This window comes from Pogona vitticeps, chromosome 4 (genome assembly GCF_051106095.1).
Source record: "Pogona vitticeps strain Pit_001003342236 chromosome 4, PviZW2.1, whole genome shotgun sequence".
NCBI lineage: Eukaryota > Metazoa > Chordata > Lepidosauria > Squamata > Agamidae > Pogona > Pogona vitticeps.
Genome location: NC_135786.1, coordinates 68792545 through 68817918, shown reverse-complemented (window position 1 = coordinate 68817918; position 25374 = coordinate 68792545). Strand labels below are relative to the sequence as shown.

The 25374-nt window shown below is 41.9% G+C and overlaps 1 protein-coding gene across 2 annotated transcripts in view; it reads left to right on the top strand.

Moving 5' to 3' along the window:
• The first annotated feature begins 381 nt into the window (after window positions 1-381).
• Window positions 382-25374, top strand: part of CC2D1B (coiled-coil and C2 domain containing 1B) — a 42262-nt gene continuing 17269 nt past the window's right edge. For both annotated transcript variants that reach the window (XR_012086401.2, XM_020788116.3), the window contains exons 1-14: window positions 382-497; window positions 1980-2097; window positions 7576-7708; window positions 9399-9499; window positions 11799-11918; window positions 13538-13669; window positions 16056-16371; window positions 16553-16677; window positions 17689-17764; window positions 19769-19864; window positions 20070-20200; window positions 21135-21207; window positions 22477-22601; window positions 23458-23653. Coding sequence is in view for 1 of the 2 variants with exons in the window: in XM_020788116.3 (XP_020643775.3) it covers window positions 2032-2097; window positions 7576-7708; window positions 9399-9499; window positions 11799-11918; window positions 13538-13669; window positions 16056-16371; window positions 16553-16677; window positions 17689-17764; window positions 19769-19864; window positions 20070-20200; window positions 21135-21207; window positions 22477-22601; window positions 23458-23653 (1690 nt within the window). In the remaining variant the exon portion in view is untranslated. The remainder of the gene's footprint in view (window positions 498-1979; window positions 2098-7575; window positions 7709-9398; window positions 9500-11798; window positions 11919-13537; window positions 13670-16055; window positions 16372-16552; window positions 16678-17688; window positions 17765-19768; window positions 19865-20069; window positions 20201-21134; window positions 21208-22476; window positions 22602-23457; window positions 23654-25374) is intronic.

Sequence of the window (25374 nt, the reverse complement as noted above, 5' to 3'; positions counted from 1 at the left end):
TCAAGAGAAAAAACGGTTCTGGCCCTGCAGTTGACGTTTTTGGTTTCTTGCCGCGGTGGCAACCCACCCTTCTAAGAAAAATCGGGTCTTATTGACATGGCTTTACGAAATATTGAAAAGGGAAGGGAAAGAAATCAGAATTGCAAAACGGAATATCTGGGTTCAAACGTAAAGAAAGAACTCCGCCTGCGTAAACACAGCTGTCTGTCAACAGGCAGAGACACAAAAGGCCTCAGTCGCGCGACAAGGCAGACGGCGCCTTGCCCCTCCCCTCCCCCCGCCTTTCCCTCGTAACCAACAGCCCCGCCCTCGCGCTCCCTCGGCTCCGCCCCCTTCGGCCTCTCCCCTCTGACAGAAATAAAGAAATAAACCCCCGCGCCTGCGCGTTGCGGGGCCCCTTGGTGCAGCCCCTAGCTGAGCCGGAGTGGAAAGTACGCGCCTCTTTGGGGCTGTGCCTTCCTGGCTGCTGCGCTGGAGCCCGTCGGCTGCGGCAGGAGGTGAGCTTGTGCCTTTGGGGCGCCGGCCGTCTGGCTCGGCCGGGCCGCAGGATAGGCCGCCCTCCTCGTCCCCCCCCCCCCCGGGAGCTTGAGACGGAGGGTAGGGTAGGGTAGGGGGGGTCGGTTGCTGTGGTGCTTCCCCCCTTTGCCCCTCCCCCTTGGTGGGAAGGCTGGTCGTTCATTGAACCTGGGACGCTGCCTTGTTCCTGGTCCTCTGAAGCCCCTAAGAGACCCGAGGAGAGAGAGAGGGGCGTGAGAGGGATCGTAATGAACTCACTACTGGCCCTCGTTTTCTGTTTTGACTTTGGGTTGAACTGATTCACACGTGTCTGAACATCAGTCGGCGGCTAAATGATTATACGACTCCTCTGGGTCCTGCCTTCGTGAAAGCGTCTTTCTTGGGTTCTGTGTCAGCTCCTGCCCAAGCTCTTGTCTGTTTTTTTGTGGGCATGGTCGTGAGGATGGATGCTTCATACACGCAACCCATCTTGCGTTCCCTGAGTGACAGAACGTGACCCGCGCTTTTCTATGAGTTCATCGGAAGGGGAGGGGGGAGCGTGTCAGGCTGGTGAGCCCAGTCAGTGTCCCGGAGGAGTGCATACCTCCTGGAAATTATGGTGGCAGTTTTTTTTTTTTTTTTACTTAAATGCACATACAGAGGTTAGCTTAGTTTCAGTCTTGGAAGTTATTTTGAATTTCTGCACCTGGCCTTCCAGAACACGAAATAAGAATAAAGGATTTTCCCCAGTCGTTCTTGATAGTGAAGACCCAGTTCTGCTCACTGACAGTATAAACATAGCAACACACCTGTATACAGTACCTGAAACTTTTTTTAACACAAATTTGGGTTATTGTGGTTTCCGAGTGTAAGTGGGTGTGGTGGGATTGGACAAGAGCTGTTATTATATAAAAGAATGTGCTCTATTGTTGAACTGTAGCTCAGGATCTGTTTTTCTCCTCCCCAGCCTGGTGTTCTTTTGAGGGCTAGATCAGTTGGTATGGCTTATAGAGAGACTTGAGCATCAGCATATATCCCATCACTTCATGGACTGTTGGTGATAATAATAAAAAATACTACGTACAATGCCTTTGTTCCACTGGTGTTAGACTAGCATAAGCTAGACAGTAACTGTCTTTCAGATATCTGAAGATTCTTAATCATCCAGGTGCGGTTATCTGGAAGTTGAGTCATGGCAACTAGACTTCTTATTAGGTTGAAACGCTTTGCTACTCATCCAAGTAGCTTCAGTCTGAGGAGAGTTAGTAGGAGACCCCCTGATGTCTTTCAGATATGACAGTGCCCAGCCCCTCTGCTTGTCCTATAGCTACAAAACAATGGGGAACAATTAACTGCCTGACAGAATGAAGTCCTATAGCAGGGGACAGCAGCAGCCTGGTATCATTTCCAACTTGTTATCTAGTTAGGGTGATTTTCTTTGACTGGAAATATATGTTTACTTACTGTTTGTGTCATGTTTGCAGATAAGTTTTGTGTACTCGGCAAAGCAGCTGTGTTGGCTGTTGAGGAGGCAATATGCTTGGCAGGAGACCCAGAAAGAGCCCCCAGGTGAAGGGTCAGGCAGCAGCAACTGCAAAACAGGTATATGTGCCAACTGTGTGTGTATTAATCAGTGTGTGTATTAATTCATTTTGTTTTCAAAATTTTATTGTGTTACTGCAGGAGTAGGGAGCTAGTGGCCTCCAGATACTGCTTTCCATCAGCCCCTACCAGCCTGGCAGTGGTGATGGATTATGGGAATAGCATTTTAGATGGAGGACCATAGGTTCCCCAGCCTGACTAGTACAGAGATCTAGTACAAGTTTGTTCCCTTCTCTTTTCTCATAATAGAGTAGTGATGTCTTTGATATCCCATATCTTGAGACCATGAGGTCACTCACTTGCATAATTTGCTCTGGGAAACCTTGAATTGTTTAAGTATCTAAGATCCATCTATATAGCATTTTGCAGTGGCAGAGTTTCTTAAAATTAAAACAGTCCTGACAGATGCCAACCCAGGCACTTCTTCAAAGGCTATACTCTGCCTTGTACTTTAACCTTTAAATTTGTGACTTGTGAGCTAGGAGTCATTCCTTTATTATTGTCTTTGGTTCCTATCAGCATTTTCTGCCAACTCTTAGAAAGATTATGATAATTGAAGTATTTTGTAACCAAAAAAGAAAACTGTCCTTTGAGAGAAAGTTGGGATACTTATCTTGGCTTCTTCATCTTTGATTTAATAAATCTTGTTGTTAATTAAAGTTATTAATATTGCTGCTAGGATAGTGATTGACTCTGCATTTGAAATAGATACTTGCTTTTGAGTATTACAGATAATTTAAATGTGGGCGATGCCATATATGAATCACAATTAGTCACTGGTTTGAAACAAATATTGATGGAATTGGAATGGAGATGGATCAAAATTCTGTTTAGGGCAACCTTGGTGAAGTGGAATCCACCAGCTTTTCATAGATCAGCCTGTTTAACCCTGCATGCTGCAATCTTATATGTGTGACCTGTTTCCTGGTCTTTGTCTGACTCTGACTGGCTCCAGCTGCAAGGGCTTAATATGGTGTGGGCCCTGATGAAAGAGCATGTATTGTTTTAGCAGAATAAATAGCTCTACCAGCTGGAACTACTACATGGTGCAGGGGAATCAGAAACTTCCCAGCATGCTAGTAAATCTGGTTTTGTAAAAGAGAGAATGGGAGGAGGAGCCTTGTATTCCTGCAGTATAATTTAGCTTTGTGAAGAATTCTGGAGAATCTGAGCGCTTGCAAGCTTTGGGGGTATCTTGGTTGTCCTAATAAAGATATTGTGAGACTGTGGAACTTTGTGAATTACCCCCACCCACTATGGATGACAGAGGATGAGATGGTTGGACAGTGTCATCGAAGCAACCAACATGAACTTGACACAACTCCGGGAGGCAGTGGAAGACAGGAGGGCCTGGTGTGCTCTGGTCCATGGGGTCACGAAGAGTCGGACACGACTGAACGACTAAACAACAACGACTATGGATCTTTCTTGCCCTGTCCTCCACCCTGACCATCATATTTTCAAACAAATTTTCAAACAAATTTTATGACAGGCATATGTGGAGGAAAAGGGGAAGTTTGTGATTAGACCACAGGAGAAAGTAATAGTAGAGAGTAGAACTGCAAAACAAAGCAGTAAAATCATCTACATGCTAGTATATTGGCAGTAGGTTAAAAAGAGGTGATGTGAGCTTTAGTCCATTGAAATCAATGGCTGGATCCAGAATGAGATGTATTTAGGGTACACTCATTCAAAAGATCCTGCAGCTGAGGCTCCAATACTTTGGCCATCTCATGAGAAGAGAAGACTCCTTGGAAAGGGCAAGAGGAGAAGGGGATGGCAAAGGACAAGATGGTTGGACAGTGTCATTGAAGAATATGAATTTGACCAAACTCCGGGAGGCAATGGAAGACCTGTAGTGCTCTGGTCCATGGAGTCACGAAGAGTCGGACATGATTTAACGACTAAACAACAACAACATTCAAAAGATGGTGACTTACATTAATTTTGCCTAAGTTGTCCCCTTAACATCAGTGGGTCTATTCTACTTATTTCATTCATATCCTTACTTTCTCCCAGTTCAAGCAACTGACAAAATGATGGGTCTTGGAGGGAATGGCAGATACAGCAATCAAAATATTAAGAGAAAAATTAAGCATTTAATAATTTTAAAGGCCATTAAATGTAGTGGCCAAATGCTGTGCCTGTAAGCGCAAGTACACCAGAGAGAAGGCCAATCAAATCTATAGAAAGCAGTCTGGGAGCATCCAGTGAAAAGACTTGCTGTTGAATTCTCACTAGATATTCCTGTGATTGAAATGAACCAAGAAAACGGCTTCTCCCAAAGAGTTTAAAACCTGGGGAGGCTCATGGGTAAATATGATCCTTCAAATAGTCTAGTCCTAAGCCATGGGCATCTTTGTGGGTTGTAAGCAGCATGTTAAATTGCCACTGTGGTATAGTGGACCCTAAGGCTCAGGTGGCTTGGGTTCAAATATCCATTTAGCTGTGGAAACTCAGCAGTGTGGCAAGGATAAATCACATACTTTGAAAACATTACGAGGGTCCTCATAGATTGGAAATGACTTGATGACACATAACATGCAAACACACAAAACAGTTTGCAGCTGAAGTTTCCAAACATTCTTCAAAAAGAGCCCCATGAAGAATGTTACAGTAATTCAGGAAGATTGATTGTATTTGATATACCCTAAACATGTATAATTCTTCATCCAGCATCATGAACATGTTGTTATTGCATATCATCAACTCACTTCTAATTCATGGTGGCCTATGAATGACCTCCAAAATGTCATGTCCTCAACTGTTCTGCTTAGTTCTTGTAAATTTAAGGCTGTAGCTTCTATCGCACATTTGGTCTTTCTCTTTTACTACTGCCCCTAAACTTTCACAGCATTATTGTTTTTTTCCAGTGAGTCTTTCCTTCTCATGATGTGACCAAAGTATGACAGACAATGCAACTTCATAATTTTTGCTTCCAGAGAAAGTTCAGGTTCTAGAGTGCACTTATTTCTCTTTCTGGCAATCCAGGATATCTGCAAAGGTCTCTTTCAGCACCATACAGTATTTCAAACAAATCATTTGTTTTCCTGTCAGCTCTCTTCACTGTCCAACTTTCAAACCTGTAATAAGGAATAAAATAATGTAAATGATCCTAGCCTTGGTTTCTAGTGACTTGCCCTTAAACTTGATGACTTATGTTCTATACTGAATCTGCATTATGAGCAACATGGGTAGCTAATGTAATACAGTATATAGTTTAACTGAATTTAATGGGCCTTTTACGTAAAGAACCAGCCTTAGTTGTTCTTGATTATTGGACTTCTGCCTTTAAGTAATGTTGTAGTGTTCTTTCTTACTTGAGCTTGACATGCAAAAGTTAAAAAGCAAACAAAATATTTTAAGAGAAAGAACTGTCTAGTAAACTTTGCACAGAGTTCAAGTTAGAAGAGGTCTACAGGTTTTTCTGAGATAATAGTAAAATAAACATATTGAGTGAAATTTCCTTTCAGACAGGAAACAAACAAGAAATCTTCTGTTGGTTGTTAACCAGTGCGGTCTGTGGTTTTTGCTAGCTGTGACAGAATATACAAATAAATTATAATGACACAGCTTCACCTTATTTCAGCAGAATAATGGCTTGATTTTGACTTGATGCTAGTCGTCATTTGGTATTGTAAGAATGAATGAAGGCTGAACTCCTGTTTGAAGAAGGTGATTTTGATCCACAAAAATTCACACTGAAATAAATCATTAATCTTTAAGATGCCACTATTTTCCCTTTCTGTTTCTTTTTCCCTTTAATTTTGCAAATGAGGCTGAATTTGTGTGCTTCCCACTTGTCTTCTACTCTACTACAGCCATAAAAAGATTGTAATTTAGGATATAATTCAGGTCATAAACTGTGATTAATCTTCATTTTGCAGAAGAAACAGCTCAGATCCGTAAGTTATGGTTTGAGCTTGGCATGTTTAAAGTAACCATAGGGTAACCAGGATTTGTCTTGATTTAGATGACAGGGCAAACCATGGTTAATCTAAAATAATCTAAAATTAGTAAAAGATCTAAGCCCCAAAGCTTGGTGTATCACACAACCCCAGTACTCACTGTATCTGAGTGAGTCCAGTGTGATAGATCATGATTTTTAGTTAACATATTTCTTCCACTCCCACACAAAGTCCTGTCACATAACATTCTGGCCCATATTTTAGAGCAGTGGTTCCCAACCTTTGGTAGACCCGATGTTCTTGGGCTGCAACTCCCAGAAACCCTGGCCATCACAGCTAGTATTGAAGGCTTCTGAGAGTTGCAGTTCAAGAACTCCTGGGTTACTCAAGGCTGGGAACCACTGGTTTAGAGCATACACTCAGTTTACCAATGGGACTTCTCAGGCCTACTGGACATTACTGTTTACCTTGTATGAGGAAGGAACACTTAGAGTTCAGTGCTGCTTGTTGCAGAGGAACAGGGATAGTGCACAAGAGACTATGTTTCATTCAAACTTCCCGGCCACTGCTGATCTCCTCCCATTTAGGAATGTTTGATGAGCCTCACAGCTGCTCTGGGGAACACAGAACTAAATGCCAACGTTAGTTCATGAGTATTATGTAATGTGGGTGCTCAGATAGCAGGGAGATCCACAAAAAGTAACTACCCTCTCTGCTAGTCAACTCAAGGAGATTTTTAAAGTATTACAGTTTCATACATTTATTCTGGGCACTTTCGTCATATCCCAAACTGAATCAAATACTGTAGTGCTGTTAATCATGGCTGAATAGCTCACTGAGCTGGAGTGACAGAAGTCTGAGATCTGAGTCCTGGCATGACTCCCAGGAGAAAAGATGCCCTGTGTGGCATTGGGTATGCTATATAGCACCCGAGTGCTCCAGAAGAAGGAACTGGTAAACCATTTCAAAGTACTTTATACCTGGAAAGATCTTAGAAGGGTCACCATATGTCAGAATTGACTTGCAGAAGTTGGAGGGCCACCAAAGATGCTTTAAGGTGTGGATTCACTGCATTAGCAGGGGGCTGATGTTCCTTGGGGCCCTTTCCAGCTCTACAATTCTACTTATTTCATTTATTTATTTAAAATATTTTACCCCGCCTTTCTCCTTAAAAGGACCCCATAGAATTCCATGATTCTGTGATTTTATCTATTTATTTATTTTGTGCATTTCTATACTGCTGATTTAGTGCAAAGCACTACTCTAAACCCTCCACCCCATATACCAACATTAATCACCTCTGAACAGTGAAGACAATAAATAAAAAGCCCAAGTGATGATGAAACAGGATACACATACAAATTTAATTTAGGTGGCAATAGCACACTATTGCTGTTACGATTATCAGGCTGAGACACAGAGGTTAAAGAAGGCTTGGATGAGAGAAAAGAAAGCCAGTGTTGCAACCATTTGGATTTCTAATATGTAGACTATGATGTACAGAAACAATTGTGATTAATAATATAAGAGTCCTGCTCTTATTGAAGTGAGTTTTTTCCCCTGACATCAGCTGGGACTGTTTGTTGAATTTAATGCTGAAGAAATGATACTAGACCTGGAGGATGATGGAGACCTAGAAGCAGAACTAGCGGCTATCACTGGAGAGAAGCTGCCTGTTGGAAAAACACAAACTAAAGGAAAAAGTAAGTAAATTTTCTAGAAAAGATTAATTGTTCAAGATCAAGGGACATCTGTTTGGAAATTGCATTTAGGCTATAATCTGTTACCTACTTACCTGGAAATATTTCCATTGAACTAAGTGCAATTTACTTCTTTTACTGACTTCTTGCCTTTCTTATGCAATTGTTAATTTACCTGTTAATAACAAGGAGGCTTTATAATGCTGTCTTACATATGACTACACAGATAATTACTATGGGTAGTTGTACACATAGGAAGGGTGCATTTGATGACAGCTGTGTGAAAGGCCAATATCTCCTTTTCTACTGGCCTCACTAGAGGTTGTATGGGATGTATTCTTTTCTGGCAATGTAGAAACAGACAGGCTGAAGTAGATGCAGAAGTAACAATAACAAATGCTGAAGTGAGCAACAGGAGTCAAATGGAGCAATTTCAGAAGGGAGATTGAACAGATGGCTGGATGTGATGGAGGAGGAGATGATAATAGAAAAGTAGGAGGGAATGAGATATCTCTACAAGCCTTAAGACTCATGACTTCGAATTTGCAAAGACAATAGGACTGTCATAGAAATGAGTTGTCAGTGATTGTTCAGCAGAGATGATAGGCTAAGAAACAATGTTGAGGTTGAATTTAGGAGAACCAGGTTTGAGGTCCCTGCACAGCTAAATGAACAGTTCCTTCTCCCTGTAGAAAGCTTTTGGTTCACAATGAAAAGTAGGGAACCAGATGATTTTGACCAGTACCTCCACTCCCTGTAGACACCTGGAATCCACGTGATTCTCTGGGGCAGCATGACAAAGGAAGGAGGGAAGGAAGAATTTGTGTAGATTCCTTTCTCACATTTATGCAGGCCAAAGGGCCTTGAGGGGAGCTCTGGAACCATCACATGTTTTTGTTTGTTTTTGTTTTATGCATCAGACATGTCTGTAAATTATTATTGTCTCAAAAAATGGGTGGTGGTCACACCGTTGACCCCCTTTGTGCAAGTGTTGTAATAGAGATAGAATATGGAATTAAAGGCAAGTGAGTTCTTCAGACAAGGTACTGCAAAGGTAACCCCTTTCAAATTTCATTTTGCTATTATTTTTGCATACACAGCAGATAGCCTGTGCACATGGAAAGCTTGGGTGTATGCCCAAGAGGTATTTTGTGTGCCAGTGCCAGCTGTGCCTTTAAGCAGAGTGACTCGGTTGATTTCATGCACCACAGCAGGATAGCAAATGTATAGTTACTTGTTAAATGTTTATTGTGAAAGAGGAAGAGGACAGGTGTTTGTGGAAGATTCTGTCTTAGGCCCCAATGTTGCTTTGGCCGTTTGTAGCTTTCCCTCTAGATGTTTTGGACCGTAGCTCCCATCAGCCCTCCCAACATGGCCATCATTAAGGGATCATGGGAGCTGAAGTCCAAAACATCTTGAGGGTGCCAGGTTAACAAAGGTTTCCTGAACAGTTTGTTCCCATAATATCATAGATTTTCTGCAGAACGAAAACAGAGGATGGCTGAGGGAGGCAAGTTTGATAGTAAGTTTTTGGTAAATTTGATTTTAAAAAAATTTACTTCGAAGAAATGTCTAAAATGCCTAAAAGAGGCTTTTTAAAATCTGCTATAGTTGTAATATTTATGCACAGTGAATGTTTCTCTGAACCGTCCGGTTCCCTTCTTCAGCCTTTCACCCTTTTGCTTTTTACCAGCCCCTTTGCCTATGGAGCATATTGAAAAGATGGCTGCTGAGTGCATGCAGGACCTGAATGAGGAAGATGATGAAGGTCTGGAGGAAGATACCGAACTTTTGGTATATATGGTACTCTGTTGAAAGGCTGTTTTTCATAGTGAAAAGGAAAAGGCATTATCACCTTACAAGAAGATTGCATGATGCCATGATCCATAATCCTAAAGGTGTTGAACATTGTGATAAAGAGGAGCAAAATTAATTGCCACTAGTTGGATATGATTACAGTGGTGCCTCGCATAGCGAGGTTAATCCGTTCCGAATTAACCCTCGCTATGGGAAACATCGCTGTGCAGAAATAAAAAAGCCATAGAAACCATTGAACTTCGTTCAATGCGTTCCTATGGCTTGAAAACTCACCGTTGTGCGAAGTTCTTCCATAGCGCCGCCATTTTCACGCCCTCGGTAAGCGAGGGCAGGGCGTGAAAATGCGGCGGGGACCTTCCGGCGGCCATTTTGGAACCGCCGATCAGCTGTTCTCCCCCGCTTTGTTATGCGATATTCGCTAAGCGAATCGCTTAGCGAATATCGCAATGCGAAAAACCTCCATAGGGGCCATTGCTGAGCGAATGCTTCAGCGATGGCCCAGAGCCCCTCGTTAAGCGATTTAATCGCTCTACGGGGCGCTCGTTATGCGAGGCACCACTGTATTAAGATTCAGGGTTTTTGAAGAGTAGAAGTCAAGGCTTTTGCTTGCTCCTGACCTTGTTGCCTCCAGTTGCAGGATAAAGAATATTTATATTAGCCAGAGTAAAAGAAATATTAAGGCTAGCCTACATTGTTACGGTTAGGACTTCATGTTGTAGGTGTAACAAATCCAAATGTTTGAAGAGGAAAATACCATATTGCAATATGCTTTTTTAATTTCATAAGGATAAAGCTCTATTCACAATATGGAGCAAGATTTACTACCTTTTCAAATTTATCCTTATTCCTTTGGAGTGCAAGAGCTCTGAGGAATGAGGCTGAAAACTTGTTGGGAATATTTCTGAGGTTCCCTTGGGATCTCTTTTGTCACAGGAATCTGTTCAGGGCTGCGGGATGTAGGGAGGAGTCATTAATTTCTGGAAATTGTTGGCACTAGGATGCCATTACTGGTGATTGTGATTTTAGGGAATTAAGCACTCTCCTCCAGCAGTCTCCAACAGTTTCCCAATGATAAAAGGGAACCCAAAAAATTCTCAGGACCTGGTGGGAATGGGGGTGGTATTGGAACTTTTGATTTTCTGATGAAATCATCAGTTTACACAAAATACGTTGCACAACTGGTTTTCTGTCAGTTGTTTAAAAATAATGTTCATTTTCTTCAAGACCAAACTGAGGGGGGAGATTCTAGTGAATATAATGCCATTATATTGAAACTCTGGGGGTAGAAATGTTATATGGGCCTTTTTCTCTCATATGCAACTTTTGAAGTTGGCCCATCAGGAACTCCATCTTTCCAGAAAGGGTGATACTCAAGAATATGTGCTGCAGTCTTGCATGAAGTTATGAAGTGGAAAGTTCCATTACCATCACCGCAGTGTAACAGTAATTATGTGCAAGACTGTGGCATTTGTTTGCTTAATAGCTGTAATAATTTTCAGAAATAATGTCCCTATAAAAGTTGATTTCATCTAGAACCACACAGGTTATTGACTGGCTGAAGTATTTATTAGGGCTCTTAAATGATGTGCTTTAGATAGGGGTGCAGAAGATAAGAAGTTAATAGTAGAACAGCTCTCCCATTCCTAAAAGCCTCAGACAACATTTTCACTACAATTACTTTAAACAAGCTAAATGACGATATAGTGCATGAATAGTATGTCAGAGTTTCATAGAAAAATAACTTCTTATTAACTTCCCGAAAATGACATTCATTTGTCATGGTTAAAGAACTCTTCTATTCATTCGTTGTGTTTTCTTTTTTAAATTGCAGTGGTTCAGCATAAGAAGAATACTGTTTGATTTAAAATAGGAAACTTCAAGGCTCTGGCCGGTATCCTGTTGCTCAATGGTCCCCAACCTTGGGCCTCCAGATGTTCTTAGACTACAACTCCCAGAAGCCTTCACCACCGCCTCTGCTGGCCAGGATTTCTGGGAGTTGAAGTCCAAGAACATCTGGAGGCCCAAGGTTGGGGACCACTGCTGTTGCTAATCCCAATCAGATTAAGTCCATTGATTTAGTGATATTTACACTCAGCATTCAACAGTTCAGCAATTGATTTAATGTTCTCTAGTGGAAAGTTGAGGTAGGATACTGGCCCCTGTCTTTGAAGGATAGTAGCTAAAAGGTGTGAAATACCCTGTGCCTCATTTGATCACAGGATTTAAAATAGAAGAGACTATTCTGCAGCAACCATTGCACTGGTTCTTGCTCTAGGCGGAATTGCAGTTGGTCTTGGGAGATGAAGATGAAGGAGCAAGCTGCGAACATGAGACAGAAACAATGGAAATATCATCTGTAACCACAGAAGAGCATACTGAAACTAACCAGGCACAGGTAGGTGAAATCTGCTCTTTGGATAGGAATATATTGAATTTTAAAAAGATGGAAATGGATGTCCACCCTCCAGTGCTTTTGTTGTACCATGATTTTCCAGAATGGTGCCTTCCAGATCTTGTGGACAGCAACCAGTTCCAATAATAAGCTATGCTGGTTGGGGCTGATCTGGAGAGTAATAAGCTGCCGAATACTTAAGATATCTGCCTTCTCTTCTGGGAACATGGCACAGTGTTTGTGTTTATTCTAAGTAAATTTGGAGGTTCCTTAACATTTGCAGAGTATGACTACTATTGGCAATATTGTTGTGCTAGTTCAACAGTGTTTGGGATACAGATTTTCAAGTGAAGTAGGTAACTGATCTACGAACGGGATCTTTTGAGAGAGCTAGTTTTGGGGACAGTAACTGAGCAGTATCCAGATCAGGGCCAGAAATCTTGGCACACAGATGTGCTTAAACTACAGTTGGCAGAATCTTTCATCATTGGCCTCATTGGCTGGGATTGTTGGGAATTGTAACCTGTAGCACTTCAAAAGTACTAGATTGCCTTCCACTGCTATAGACCATGTGAGATTGGACAGAATCCCTCCATGATGTTCTCCTTGGTCGCATGTGTCTGTTTATAGCAGAAGGAGGCAACCAACAGCTGGTGCCTTGTGCCCCCCTGACCATTTGTACAGCCTGCTTAGCATGTCTTCCCTACTTCTTAAATCATTGTTGTCAAAGTCCCAGCAATTGTGCTAAGAGACATGGCACCTGGGGAACATACACCTTTTTTTCTTGGAAGAATTTAGCTCACAGCAGGTAGCTGGGAATGTGGCTCTCCTGGGAAACAGGACACATACAGATCATTGGTTTGTAAACCCAGGATTGTTGGGACAGCAGTGGTGAAAGGTTTGTTGGCATGTTTTCACGACTGGCAGCACATAATGCAGGCCCCAACCTCAGGAAGTTTCCCATTCTTGGTTCAAAGCTTTTTAGCTGGTGTTTTACTCCTATTTTAAACACATTCGGCCAACTCGCAGTATCATTCCTATTAGCCAGCAAGATCCTGTTTGATGAGCAGTTCTGTTGTTACTTAGTCATGCTGGCAGCCTCTTAAGAGACTGTTTTCTTAGTGGTGAAATGCCAACTGTTTTCCTTATATGTTTGAGCAGAGTGTTTGTCTGGTGCCTTTTCCATCTCCAAAGAGGAGGAGGGAAATTTTTGAACAATCCTGATTTAGAGACCCTCTTGGATACTCACAGCAGAAAGGTTCTTTAATACTCAAAAATAGTTGTGTAGCTGGCTTTACCTGAAATGACTAGGATGTTGTGACTATGTTCCTTCATCCTTTCGCTGACCACATCTCTCCAGTTATTCTGTGGCTCTAGAATTTTGTGAGGTGCTCCACCCACCTCTTTCCTGTTCTTTGGCAGAAGGCCTGGAGGTGACCGGTGGAATTTTTGCTGAAGAACAAACACTCCCCTGTTCAGAAGGGAGGGCTGGGCTGCTTATGTCTGGAGTCCTATCTGTGCATGTTGCAGAGGTTGGTTTGGGACTGCTGGCCACGCTTTGAGTGTCATTCAGTAGAGCAAGAGGCTTGTCTGCCTTATTTTCTGCTTTATTTTTCTTCAAGATGACTCCTGCTGTTTCCAGTAGATTGCAACAATCAATAGAAGAAAGGATCGCTAACTATAAAGCAGCCATTGCAAATGCAAAAGAGGCTGGTGAGAGTGCCAAAGTGCGACGGTATGAGCGAGGCCTCAAGGTATGTAGGACCGCCACTCTCCATCTTCTCATTGGAGGAGTTGTATAAAGCTCTGGATGAATTACAAAACTGCATAGAAGAGGGCAAAAGAATGGTTTTCATTTTCATTCATGCAGTTGGATGCCAATCATTTTCTATCTCAGTTTTTTTTACAGGCAGAGTTGTCTAGGATAAATGAAGCACTTCCATTAATATTTCTCATGTATAACATTTTATAGGGGTTAGGTTCAGGTTTTAAAGCATTTTAGTCAGTAAGGAATTTAACCAAGGTTATTTTCTGTTTTCCAGACTTAGCTATTGAATAATATTTTCATGCTCTGATACATATTCCCGCACAAAAATGCATTCAAATTGATTATTACTTGAGTGGGAGAAATAAAACACTATGGAAATGAAGTTATTATTAACATTGGTTTTAACTTTTATATGGTAATTTACTTATATATATTGATCTAGTAGGCAATTGATTCAGCAGTATCTACAGATGCTCAGTTGGGTTACTAATTACACTGCAAAATGCACATTGCTAATTTTTATGTAGTAGTTGGTATTTTCCAGATACTTTGTTAAATGGCCCATGTTTTATAGATAGAAAAAGATTCAAATGCTGTGACTGTGCTTCATAGAAGAGCAGAAATGTGTGTCTGATGATCATGATGATGATGCTTGTATGCAACGTTCCCTCTAATTCTCCACCAGCACTAAACAGAAACCCTGCCCTGCCTGGACAAAATTCCAGCCATGACTGGAACCAAAGGAGTGGCAATATTAACTGCGGGTGCATGGAACCAATACAGTGCTGCGCAGCCATGCACCCGCACAACTGAGAGGTTTTATTGGTTGGCTTATATGCTGTCATAAATCCATTTTGACTTATGGCAACCCTTTTTTCAAGCTTTCCAGGTAGATATTCAGAGGTGGTTTGCCATTCCCTTCTTCTGGGGGCACCCTGAGGCTGTGCAGCTTGCCCAAGGCCACACAGGCTGGCTCTTCTGGGATGTATTATGTGGAATTGAACTCCCAGCCTCTGGCTTTGCAGTCAGATACCTAACTCCCTTAGGACTGAAAATTCAGTAATATTTGTGGTGCTTTTTTGCAAGGTGTACACAATGTTTCTTTCCTGTGTTCCTGCATTTGTGTTACTGAAAATACTACTGCGTGTTCCCTTATAGTGTACAGTTCCCTTGTTGGTCTCTTTGCCATCTAGCAAAGGAGGAACTTCGTGCTTTCTAATTGCTCTGTGTCAGAGATTTACCTATGAATTTTGCAATCTGAAGAGCTGAATGGATGGAATAGTGTTTTTTCCAATTTTGTGTGCCTTGTGAATGTTTTCATGAATCTCAGAGAACTGAAAACTCTTGCTGTCCCCCATATGATAGTAGGGTGTATGTTTCCAGGCGTCCTGTAGAACCCTTTGCAAAGCTGCCATACAAGCATAATTTAAGGCTCAACTGGTGATGCCCTGCTGACTAAAATATACCCTCAGTGCCCTATTCAGGGATTATGTACAGTGTTCATTTATTACATAGGGAAGGGAATGTGGGAGTACCATCTCCTCTGCTTTCACTTTTCTTATGCAAAAAGGGATGAGTCTGAAGAGGGAAGACTCCTCTGTTCCTGGAAGCTCTGGTGAAAAATCAGGAGGTTGCTTCAGAATCATAGTTTTGCACATAAATGAAGTGGTGACAAAAGTGACAAGACTAACATGCTCCCCTCCCCACATCTAGACTAAACAGTAGTAAGTAACACCTGAAGAAAGAGCTAGGCTCTTCTGTATGTCTCAGTATATAATTCTTCTGTTACACCTTTAGCATGACACAGCAAGTTAAAAAGAGGCACAGCTGCTCCTCAAAAGCTGGCGGTACTTCATTCTGATCTTTTGGTTGATTTTGACCTTGTCTGTTTGTTGGCAGTCCTGCAGCATGTGTAGTTTCTGTTCTAGTTAAGAGAATTCTAGCTGCCGTGCTAGAATTCCTTTGTACTCTGTGGGACTTCCAGTAGCCAAGGATAGGACTTGTTGCTAATGTAGAAACTTGGGAGATTCACAGTGAAAGTAAGTTGAATCCAAGCTAGTTTAAAAAATCACTCAAAGCTAGGATTTGCAGTGTTACATATAGAACCATATATTATAGGGTGAGCTATTTTAGAAATTAGAAATGATAACAAAATATACCTTTGCAAGACAGTGTTGGTCGGTATGCTACTTTGAGTGACCAAACAATGATCATTTTGTTATTTTGCCTGGAAGAACTGTTCTAGTTAATGTTGAGAATAATAATAATGTGTAAACTGTGTGTAAGTGAATAATGAATGGGGTTGCTAAAGAGGATCATGTAGTGGTGAGCATTCTATTCATGAGGTGTTATATTCCCTCAATCAATGATAGGCATTGGAAACCATGCTGACTGCAGTGAAGAAGGGGAAAAAAGTGAATGAGGAAGAAATGCCACCACCTGTAGCATCAGGGAAGAGCTCTGTGACTACACCACAAGTCATGCACCATAATGACTTGCCTAAAAGCTCAGGCAGTGAAGAGGAGGTTACAGTACCTGAACAGGGAGAGGAGGGGGGAAAGGAACACTCCTCTACCGACCATGACGTAATGAATGCCAGTGATCTGGAGCAGCCTGTGAGCCCGGTTGCACTCCAAGACCAGGATGTGAATATGGATGTTCTAGGAATAGATGACACTGCTGAAAGCCGTAAGTAGTTTGAGTGTGGCCCATACCCGTAAGCATTCCCATTCTGCTTTTGTATAGGAAATAAGCCTGTGTTTGGTGCTTGTCTCCTCCATGGAGATGGGCCAGACCTAGAAGGGAGGTATCTTTAAGGCATATTGTTTAAAGGGGATGATTTATTGGTTGGCTTTATTGTCTTGTTCAGATTCCCCAAACCCTGGTACACGAGCACTGCTTGTTACAAGAGAGAAGGAATATAAATTAGCAGCACTGAAGGCCAAACAAAGAGGTGATCTTGAGAAGGCAAAAGAATATATGAGGACTGGGAAGGTGAGGCTTCATTATTCACAAACCCAGGGAGCTTTGTCCAAACTGGAATTTGCATTGGGACTCTGAGTCACTTGATTATTTCCTTTTTTCTGTGTGAGAGCCTTGAGTTCACTTTCAGCATAAAAATGGAATCTGTAAGGTGAATTTCTTTCTCTAGGCATGTTCATGAAATAGAACTTGCCATGCGAGTCAAACCATTGCATCATAAGTTTCCATGCACTTGTAGTGGCCCCTGTTGAACAGGAATGAAATGAAGCAGTAGAATAGTCCTGTTTTAATAAATTCTGCTTCATTATAAAGTGATGGTACTTCCCGTTATTAAACTAATAATGACCTAACATTCCATCATTATCTTTTAAAGAAGAAATCTGTCTCATTGTGTCAGGATCACTAAAACAACCATGCACTTAGAAAATGCATGTTCTATAACCAGCTAAACCAAAATTTGCAGTCAGAATAATTGAATTAGGAAAAAAATGGCTAAAATGACTTTGATCTGCTGGCTTTGTTCTATAAATGGTATAATTTCAGATTGCTGACAAATAGAGGAATACAGTGATGCCTCGCAAGACAAATGGCTCGTGCAACGAAAAACTTGCAAGACGAAAGCGCTTTGCGATTTTTTTGGTGACTCGCAAGATGATTTTTCTATGGCCATGCTTCGCAAAACAAGTTTTTTCAATGCATTCCTATGGGAAAATTCGCAATATGAAATGACTCGCGGAACAAATTATTTTCATCTTGCGAGGCATCACTGTACTGGTTATGTATGACATACATAGCACATGTGATGGACCCAGATCACGAGTTCTGGACATCACAAGACAAAAGGTGGAATTTTGGACAGCATAAATCTATCTTATTTTTTCCTGAGAAACCTCATCCAATCTCTATCTTGATTTTTAAATTATAAACAAAGCTTCTCAGTGCATTACATTTTTTCTTTGTTACCACAAAAGATAGAAACTTGGGAATCTCTTTAACTTTAAACATAAGTAATTTCTGTTTCAGAAATTCAGCATGGTTCTAGAAGCACTGGACAGTGGGCAGCCAATAGACCTCGAGAATATGCCTCCGGCACCTCAAGGTAACAGGAGAAGGAAAAAAATTGTATCTGTTGAATGTATCAAGTAACTAGAAGACACTGAATAACAAGTAAATGATGAAGCTAGATCACACTGAATTCAGAAATATTTTTATAATTTTTTAAAAAATTATTTTAAAAGGACCTCTGCAGAATTAAAACCATGAATTTTATAGGATTTAAATTTTCTACTGATATAGAGTGTTCTTTTCTAGATATTTGAAAGTACAAGTTGAATCTATATGGTGGGTAGGGACCATAATACAGTGGTGTCACGACTTACGACCATAATCCGTTCCAGAAGACGGAATGTAAGTCAAAATGGTCGTAAGTTGAAGCATGCATTGGAAACACGATTAATTCGTTCTGGCAACAACAACAACAAAAAAACCCCAAAATAAAATAAAAATAAACAAAGCAAGCCCCACACTGGGACTGCAGACAAATCACCAAAAAACAAATAACAATACACCACAGAAACATAACGCCCCCCAGCCTTGCAAAACCCACCCAGAACAATTTTTAAAAACCAAAACCCGGCACCTTACCTTACCAGGCAGTCCCAAGCCTCCTCCGATGGCCTCCACGGACTGCTGCTGCCGCCGTTGCTGGTGCCCGATGCCGCCTCCAGCTCCGGCACTGGCACTGGTGGCTGCTCGCTGGGGCGGCCACGTCGGTCCTCGGTGCTCCTTGCTGCCCTCCGTGGGCTCATGCTGCAGCCGCTGCTGGGTCCCTGGCGAGCAGCCGCCGGTGCTGGTTCCAGAGGTGGCAGCGGGGACCAGCGTCGTCATCGTCATCAGCCTGTGGAGGGTGCCGAGGAACGCCGAGAGCTGATGCAGCCGCCCCGGTGAGCAGCCTCTTTGCCACCAACAGTTTAAAGGACCCAGCAGTGGCGATGGCAGCAGCCCTGCAGAGGGCGCCGAGGAGTGCCGAGGACCGACACAGCCACCCCGGTGAGCCGGAGCAGGAGGCAGCATCAGGCACCCCCCCCCCCCGGCAGGCGAGCCACCTGCTGCTCAGGAGCCACTCACCAGTGGAGAAAGGGAGCCGCCCCCGCAGGGCCAAGGAGAGCACGGCCCCGCCAGGAGGGAGGAAGCAGCGATGTGGGAGCACCCTTCCTCCAGGAGCTGGAGTCAGGGCCCCCTCCGCCCCCACGTCAAGGCTGAGGACCAGGATCCCAACATCAGGTGCGGCAACACCCCCGCCACCGCCTCCCCCTGCCGCTGCATCCCTTTCCCTAACCATTGAGATGAAAGAGCTACTAAGAAGCAGCCTCTTCGCCACCAACGGTTTGAATTTCCTGCCTTTTCCCCCTACCTTTTTCTGTTCATAAGTGGAAGCTCCGGTCACAAATCGAAGCAAAATTTTGCGGCCGGAGCTGGTCGTAACTCAAAATGGTCTTAAGTAGAGAGAGTCGTAAGTTGAGGCACCACTGTAATTATATTCTCTTTGTAAGGCAAATGCTTGTTTTACAAAGTTGTCCCTCTTATGTCCTAACTAGCCTAAGGGGCTCACACCCCATATTTTAGATTCTAGAACTAGAGCCTCTTATACTGTCTTCCCATTGGGGGCCTTTTTGTCTAATCCTTTTTTGCAACTAGTGCATCCTATTTTGTCCTTTTTCTGCATTTGCCTCTTTAAGGTTGAAGATTTGTTATAGGGGGATTCTGCTTCCAAACACTTAGAATACACTGATGTTATAAATGCTTAATTTGCATTTAATGTATCTGAGAAAAAACATTACTTGCCGTTTACTTCTGTTGCTGTTTAATGTGCACAGTAAACACAACAGCAACAGAATTAAAGGGCACATGTCACCTGTGTATGTGTGGGTGCTGATGCAAATGCTTTTGGTGTCCTTTCCCATATTGGGCATAGATTAGATAATGATCATTCCTTTGGTCTTGTTGAATGATGATCAACGATACTGAAGGATTTGTATCTTGGGGACTTCTTGCATTTTACTGATATACAGTTAGAATTCTTCTCTTTCACCTACTTCTTCAGAACTTGAAAGTCCAGAAAAGATGCAGCTTCCCTCAAAACAGCCTCTATCTGTACCTGTGGAAACTTCCCAATCTGTGACCTCACCAGATACTCAAGGTAATGAAGCTTGAGGTGAGATGTGTTTAAGTTTAGGCCTCTCCCTGTTGTTACACATTTTGGAAACACAGAGCTGTATTTACTTGCTACTTCAGCCTTCAGTATCAATGAAAAAAAAGATGGTTTAAAGTGCAATAAATAGAAATCATATTCTATGAATGAAATCATATGATACATTCCTTGGATCTTTTCCCCCCCTTGAAAGGTTCCCTGCAGCAGCCGAAAACAGTGCTAGAGGCTTTGCAGCAGAGGCTGGAGAAATACAAAACAGCAGCAGCCCAAGCCAAAGCAAATGGAGATAGTCGGAAAAGCAGGATGCATGAGAGGATAGTCAAGGTGAGGGAAGTGGCAGAGCTGGGTTTTCTGACACCAACAGACCTCCTTGTTGCAAATCTCTGATGATCTTTCAGCTACATCTGCCTCCCCAGCCCTGCCACATATTTTGTGCCCAGGAAACTTCCCGGAAGTGAGATCCTATTCATGGGCCTTGTTTTAAATGGGCACATTCAATTGGTTTTCATTGCCAAAAGAAGTAAGGTGTGGTCTGCACGGGGGAAGGTGATGGCAGCACCTCCTCTCCCAGGAGTTGTGCCCTCTTGGTCTAATGTGATATTTTCATAAGCTCAAGGGAAGCTTTAATAGATCCTGTCATAATATCACTGGAAGAATTTGCTCTTATAGAAGTTACCACATATAAGCCTACTTGGGAATGGTTTTCTGTGAACCATATCTCTTTGATGTAGTTTTCTGTTTGTGCACTGGAGCTGCAGACCTGTATAAATATGGCCTAGATATAAGCCCCATTTAATTCAGTGGGGCATACTTCTGAGTAGACTTTATAGGATTATGTTGTGATTCATAGGTTTGTCAGACAGAAAGAAGAACACAGTGAAATCAGTGGGGCTTAAACTAGTCATGACTAATGCAATGCCCATTGTTTTCAGCGTGTCCTCTAAATGTGACAAAATCTAACCCATTGTGTACAATCATCAACTTCAATTTATGAAGAACATTGCTGGTGTTCTTTCTCCAAATGAATAGAATGACAACAGATGAACAATCTGATGGGAGCTTTTCATTTTTGTAGCTATAAACTATTGTACTTAGAGTATCCATAAATGGTATATAATGTTTGCTGCAGAAATTGACTATCGGAAGAGTTTGTAGCCTCTGAAGAGAAAATGAGTAACAAATGTGTATTTAAAATACAAACATATTCCAAAATTTCTGAACAGAAACCTTTCTTTCTGAATATAATATCTTGTTACAGCAATATCAGGATGCCATGAGAGCCCATAAAGCAGGAAGAAAAGTGAATTTTGCTGAATTACCAGTTCCTCCTGGTAAGTGTTTGATTGTCAGGGCTGTGTGGTGATATGTGAGAAAACCCGACATAAGCAGTTTCACTGGTACATTAGCCAGAAATGCTACAGCCGAGTTCCTCTCACTCTTCTCTGTTAGAAGGCTGGACTGGCAGTGTTGCAAAATGCGCCTGTTGTCTGTTAACTTTTATGAAGTTGTGTGATGGGTTATTCTGCTCCCTCCCCCTGCTCCCCACTGGTAAGAGCTTGACAGAGGAGAAAAGCTGGAAAGGGCAAAAACTTGCACACATTTCTGTCCTCTTTGTTTTAGCCCACTAGAAGTATCAATGGTTCTGGATTATTTTGCTTTCTACCTTTACTGTTGCTGTTCCCATGAGCAGGAAGGGCTTCTTGAATGGCAAGGTAAAGTCAGGTGGCCTAACAAAAGGTTGCTTGCTTGGAGAGATCTATCCATCCTGTTGGCAGATCCCAGTCAGAACTTGATTGTTTGTTTTTATTTTGTTAGATCAGAATTCATGACACAATTCAAAATATTTTATCTAGGGTGGGGGTGGGAAGGAGATACTCATTTGGAATAAAATCTAAACCAAGTCCTCTTTACACAAAAAAAAATGTTGTAGCTGAAGTTAGAGAGAACCCTTCGCATTGGCCCTGCCCTGTTCAATATGTAATATCATGATGTTGGGTAGCAAAGGCTGCAAAGCAATGGTGCTTTATCTACCTGAATGTGGAAAGCTCAGAAGATGTAATTTTAAGATTAGCACATTTACTCCAATGTTTAATTGATACTGGTAAGTTAGGAATATGGGTTTGCAACACTGGTATTTTTTAAAAGGGAGAGTTGTGTATTTGAATTACAAGCAATATAGGGCAGGTGAGTAAACCTGTTAAGTAAAGAAAGCCTTATTCTGTCTTCCACCTCAAATCAGCAGCACTCATATGAGAAATTGTGTAAAACCATGGATGGAGGACATGACTCTTAATTTCCATCGTCCATATTTTTTTGTTTACTGTACTTTATTCTCAGTGTCAGCTTACTTAGCTGTGGAAGAGTCAATAACTGCAGACCTTGGTCAGAATTCATGTTCCAGTTCTTCTCTTCGGTGTGCTTACGTAGGTGAAAGAGTAGGCATTGTCTGCTTAGTAGGTAGACGCTGGCGTCTGTGGCCAGAAGTTTCTGATCTTGGAATTTCATGAGAACAGCTAAGATTTTGAATCCTGTCTGTTCACATAAATAGGTATGTTTTCCTTCCATTACTCAGAGCCACAACATATATCTTTTCCTTTCAGGATTCCCTCCAATTCCTGGAATGGCTACAACAGAGGATGGCAATACAGTTGCTACAGTGCTTGAAAGTGCTAACAGGCTGGCTAAGATGGAACAAGAGGAGAATGTTAAAGATGATAATGATGAGGTATGTTGTTAACATAAATGGCCTCTCCTTTAGGCCCTTTGGAGGGACCTGTCAATTGATGTTTTTATTCTTAACCATTTCACACAGAAGCTCTTTGCTGGTTTTCAGCTCGATTCCTTAACGTCAGCTGCTGCACTGGTTATTTTACTGCTTTCCTGTCGGCACACTTCAGAAAACCATAAAAAAATGGAACCATATAGCCCATTTTGCTAAATGTTTCCTGTACTACTAACAGCAGATATTAAAAGTGTTTTTCAGTGTCTTAATATACAAGTAGTAGCTGTGTTAGTTTGTCTAAGCATGTTGACAAAATTAGAGAAGTAAAAAGAGAAAAAAAGACAAAATATTATGACACAAATAGATTTATTTCATTGTGAGTTTTTGTAGATCAAAATCCACTTCTTTCAACACAAGGTGTTCAAATATAATGCCCTCTGTATTTCTGCATATATATCCCTATAGCAGTTAAGAATCAGGACCAGGTGAGGATACAGATAACAGACAAACATCTGTGTATAGAGGACCATATTTTTCTCCTTGCATCTGAAGAAATGGATTTTCATCTGTGAATGCTCACACTGAAATAAATCTATTAGTCTTTTAAAATGTCACAAATATTGCCTTTTCTCTTCTTCATTTTGTCAAGGTCTTAACTTTCAGTTTCTGCCCATTGTGTCTCCCTTGCTCTTAACAGTTGCCCAGTTCTGAAAACTCTACAAACAGAACATGCAGAGTCTTTGCCTTTTCTTCAATACCAGAGCAGAGAGCCATGTTACGTGATCCATTTGTTTCTCATCAGGTCTTGTATCTGCGTTTAGTTAACACTGTATTCATTTCCTTTTTTTGATCCCATTAGGATGAGGCTTTCACACAGTCTCTGCCTAGCAAACAGACCACTCAGCTGCCTAAAAAACCAGTGCAAGTTGTTCAGCCACTAATGGTGCCATCTGCTATAGTACAGGAAGAAACCTCTCCAGAGGAAGATAATTTTGTGCCCACCACCGAAACCACATCAGAGAAGTCTACATCTGGTGACCCCCTCTGTCCAGCTGGTAAGGACTCAAGGGGACATCACTTTGTTTTGTTAACACATTTGATTTGGAGAAGCTTGAATGGACTGTGTAATTGAGCTGTAGTCCGATGTTAATTTTTTCGAGACACTTGAAGGATGTTTGAAAGGATAGAAGAGGACAGTTGTTCATTGTCTGTTCTTTTGAGGATAGAACAGAAAGTGATAGGCATGCATACAGTAAATACATCTAAGATGGCACTTAAATAGCTGGCTGCATAGCTCGATGGTTTAGGTATCTACAGAGCCAAAGGTTGGGAGTTTGAATCCCCTACTAGCCTTGGGCAAGCGGCACAGTTCCAGGCCACTCTCAGCAGAAGGGAATGGTAAACCAGTTCTGTGTATTAACCTAGAAAGAAAACCCTGGAAAGGGTTGCCATAAGTCAGAATTGACTTGACAGCATGTGATTTTTTTTATTAACTAGGCACTTCAATAAGTGCTTAACATAAGAGCCTTGTGGTACCATGGTTGAACTGCTGTACTGCAGCCAAAATTGTGTTCATGACCCAGGTTCAATCCCAGGTAGCTGCTCAAAGTTCACTCATCCTTCTATCCTTATGAGGTTGGTAAACTGAGTACCCAGCTTTCTGGGGGAGGGGCAATGTGTACCCTGCATAATTAAATTGTAAACTATCCAGAGAATACTTTAAATGCAATGGGTCAGAATATAAGAAGCAGCACGTTTTGCTTTAAGTGCTTGAGTTTAGCCCCTGGTGTTGCTAAAGGGCATTGCTACTGAATCCAAACTAATCACTGTTTTGTGTTTCTGACAGGCATGAATGGCATTTCACAGAACTTTGTGTTTGTAGTTTCCAAGGTGCTTGAACACAGGTTGTGAACTTGCATTTGAGGAAAACCTCACTCCTTTAAAGTGGTTCTGTTCTCTGAATTTCCTCTGAATGGGTGATCATTAAAATGTGTTAAGGATTTAGAGCCAGCTCTTGTCTTGTTGATGACAATATCATTTCTCCATTACTCATTTCACCCCTTCCTCCGCTCCCGTGTTGGGCTTCCATAGACAGATCAGCTACTTCAGCTGAATCAAAACCTGCCACATAAATTTAGTTCATAGATTTGGTTTGGCTGTCTGAGGAGACTGCACAGAGTATCAGAGAGCAGGCAGCTGTGCTGTGAGAATGAGAAATAACTAGGAGCCATTATTGTACATGCCTTTTGTGCTGCTAACAATGGATTTTGTGTATCCCTGTGATGAGAAAGTTTTCCACAATTTTTTGTTTGTTTGTATATTCACATGCCATTGCTGCAGTGTAGGCAGGCGGCATGGCCAGTGTTTGGATGCAGTGTGGGAATTGAAGAAAACGGCTAGTAATAGTCTGTCTTTCTTCCTCACTTTCTTTTAGGCAAGACCTTCTTAGTAGGTCAGCCTCTGTAGTCAAGATCTTGGTGTGTCATGGGTAAAATACAAAAGCCATACTGCATAGTACATAAGAAGTACATTGTGCAAGAGGAACCTCTCCAGCAATCAAGCTACCTAGTGTAAGGCATGACTGGAGAGCCTGTGGCCCCCCAGATGTAGTTGGACTCCCAGTTGTCATCAAGCTGTGACAGCTTGGGCAGTGCATAAGCATGAGGAGCGTGGAGAACAATATGTCTCTCCCCCTCCCTCCACTGTACATGGAAAACAGAAACTGAAGGAAGGGAAAGGGGTGTCATTTTATAACCTGATTGAGAGATGTTTTTTC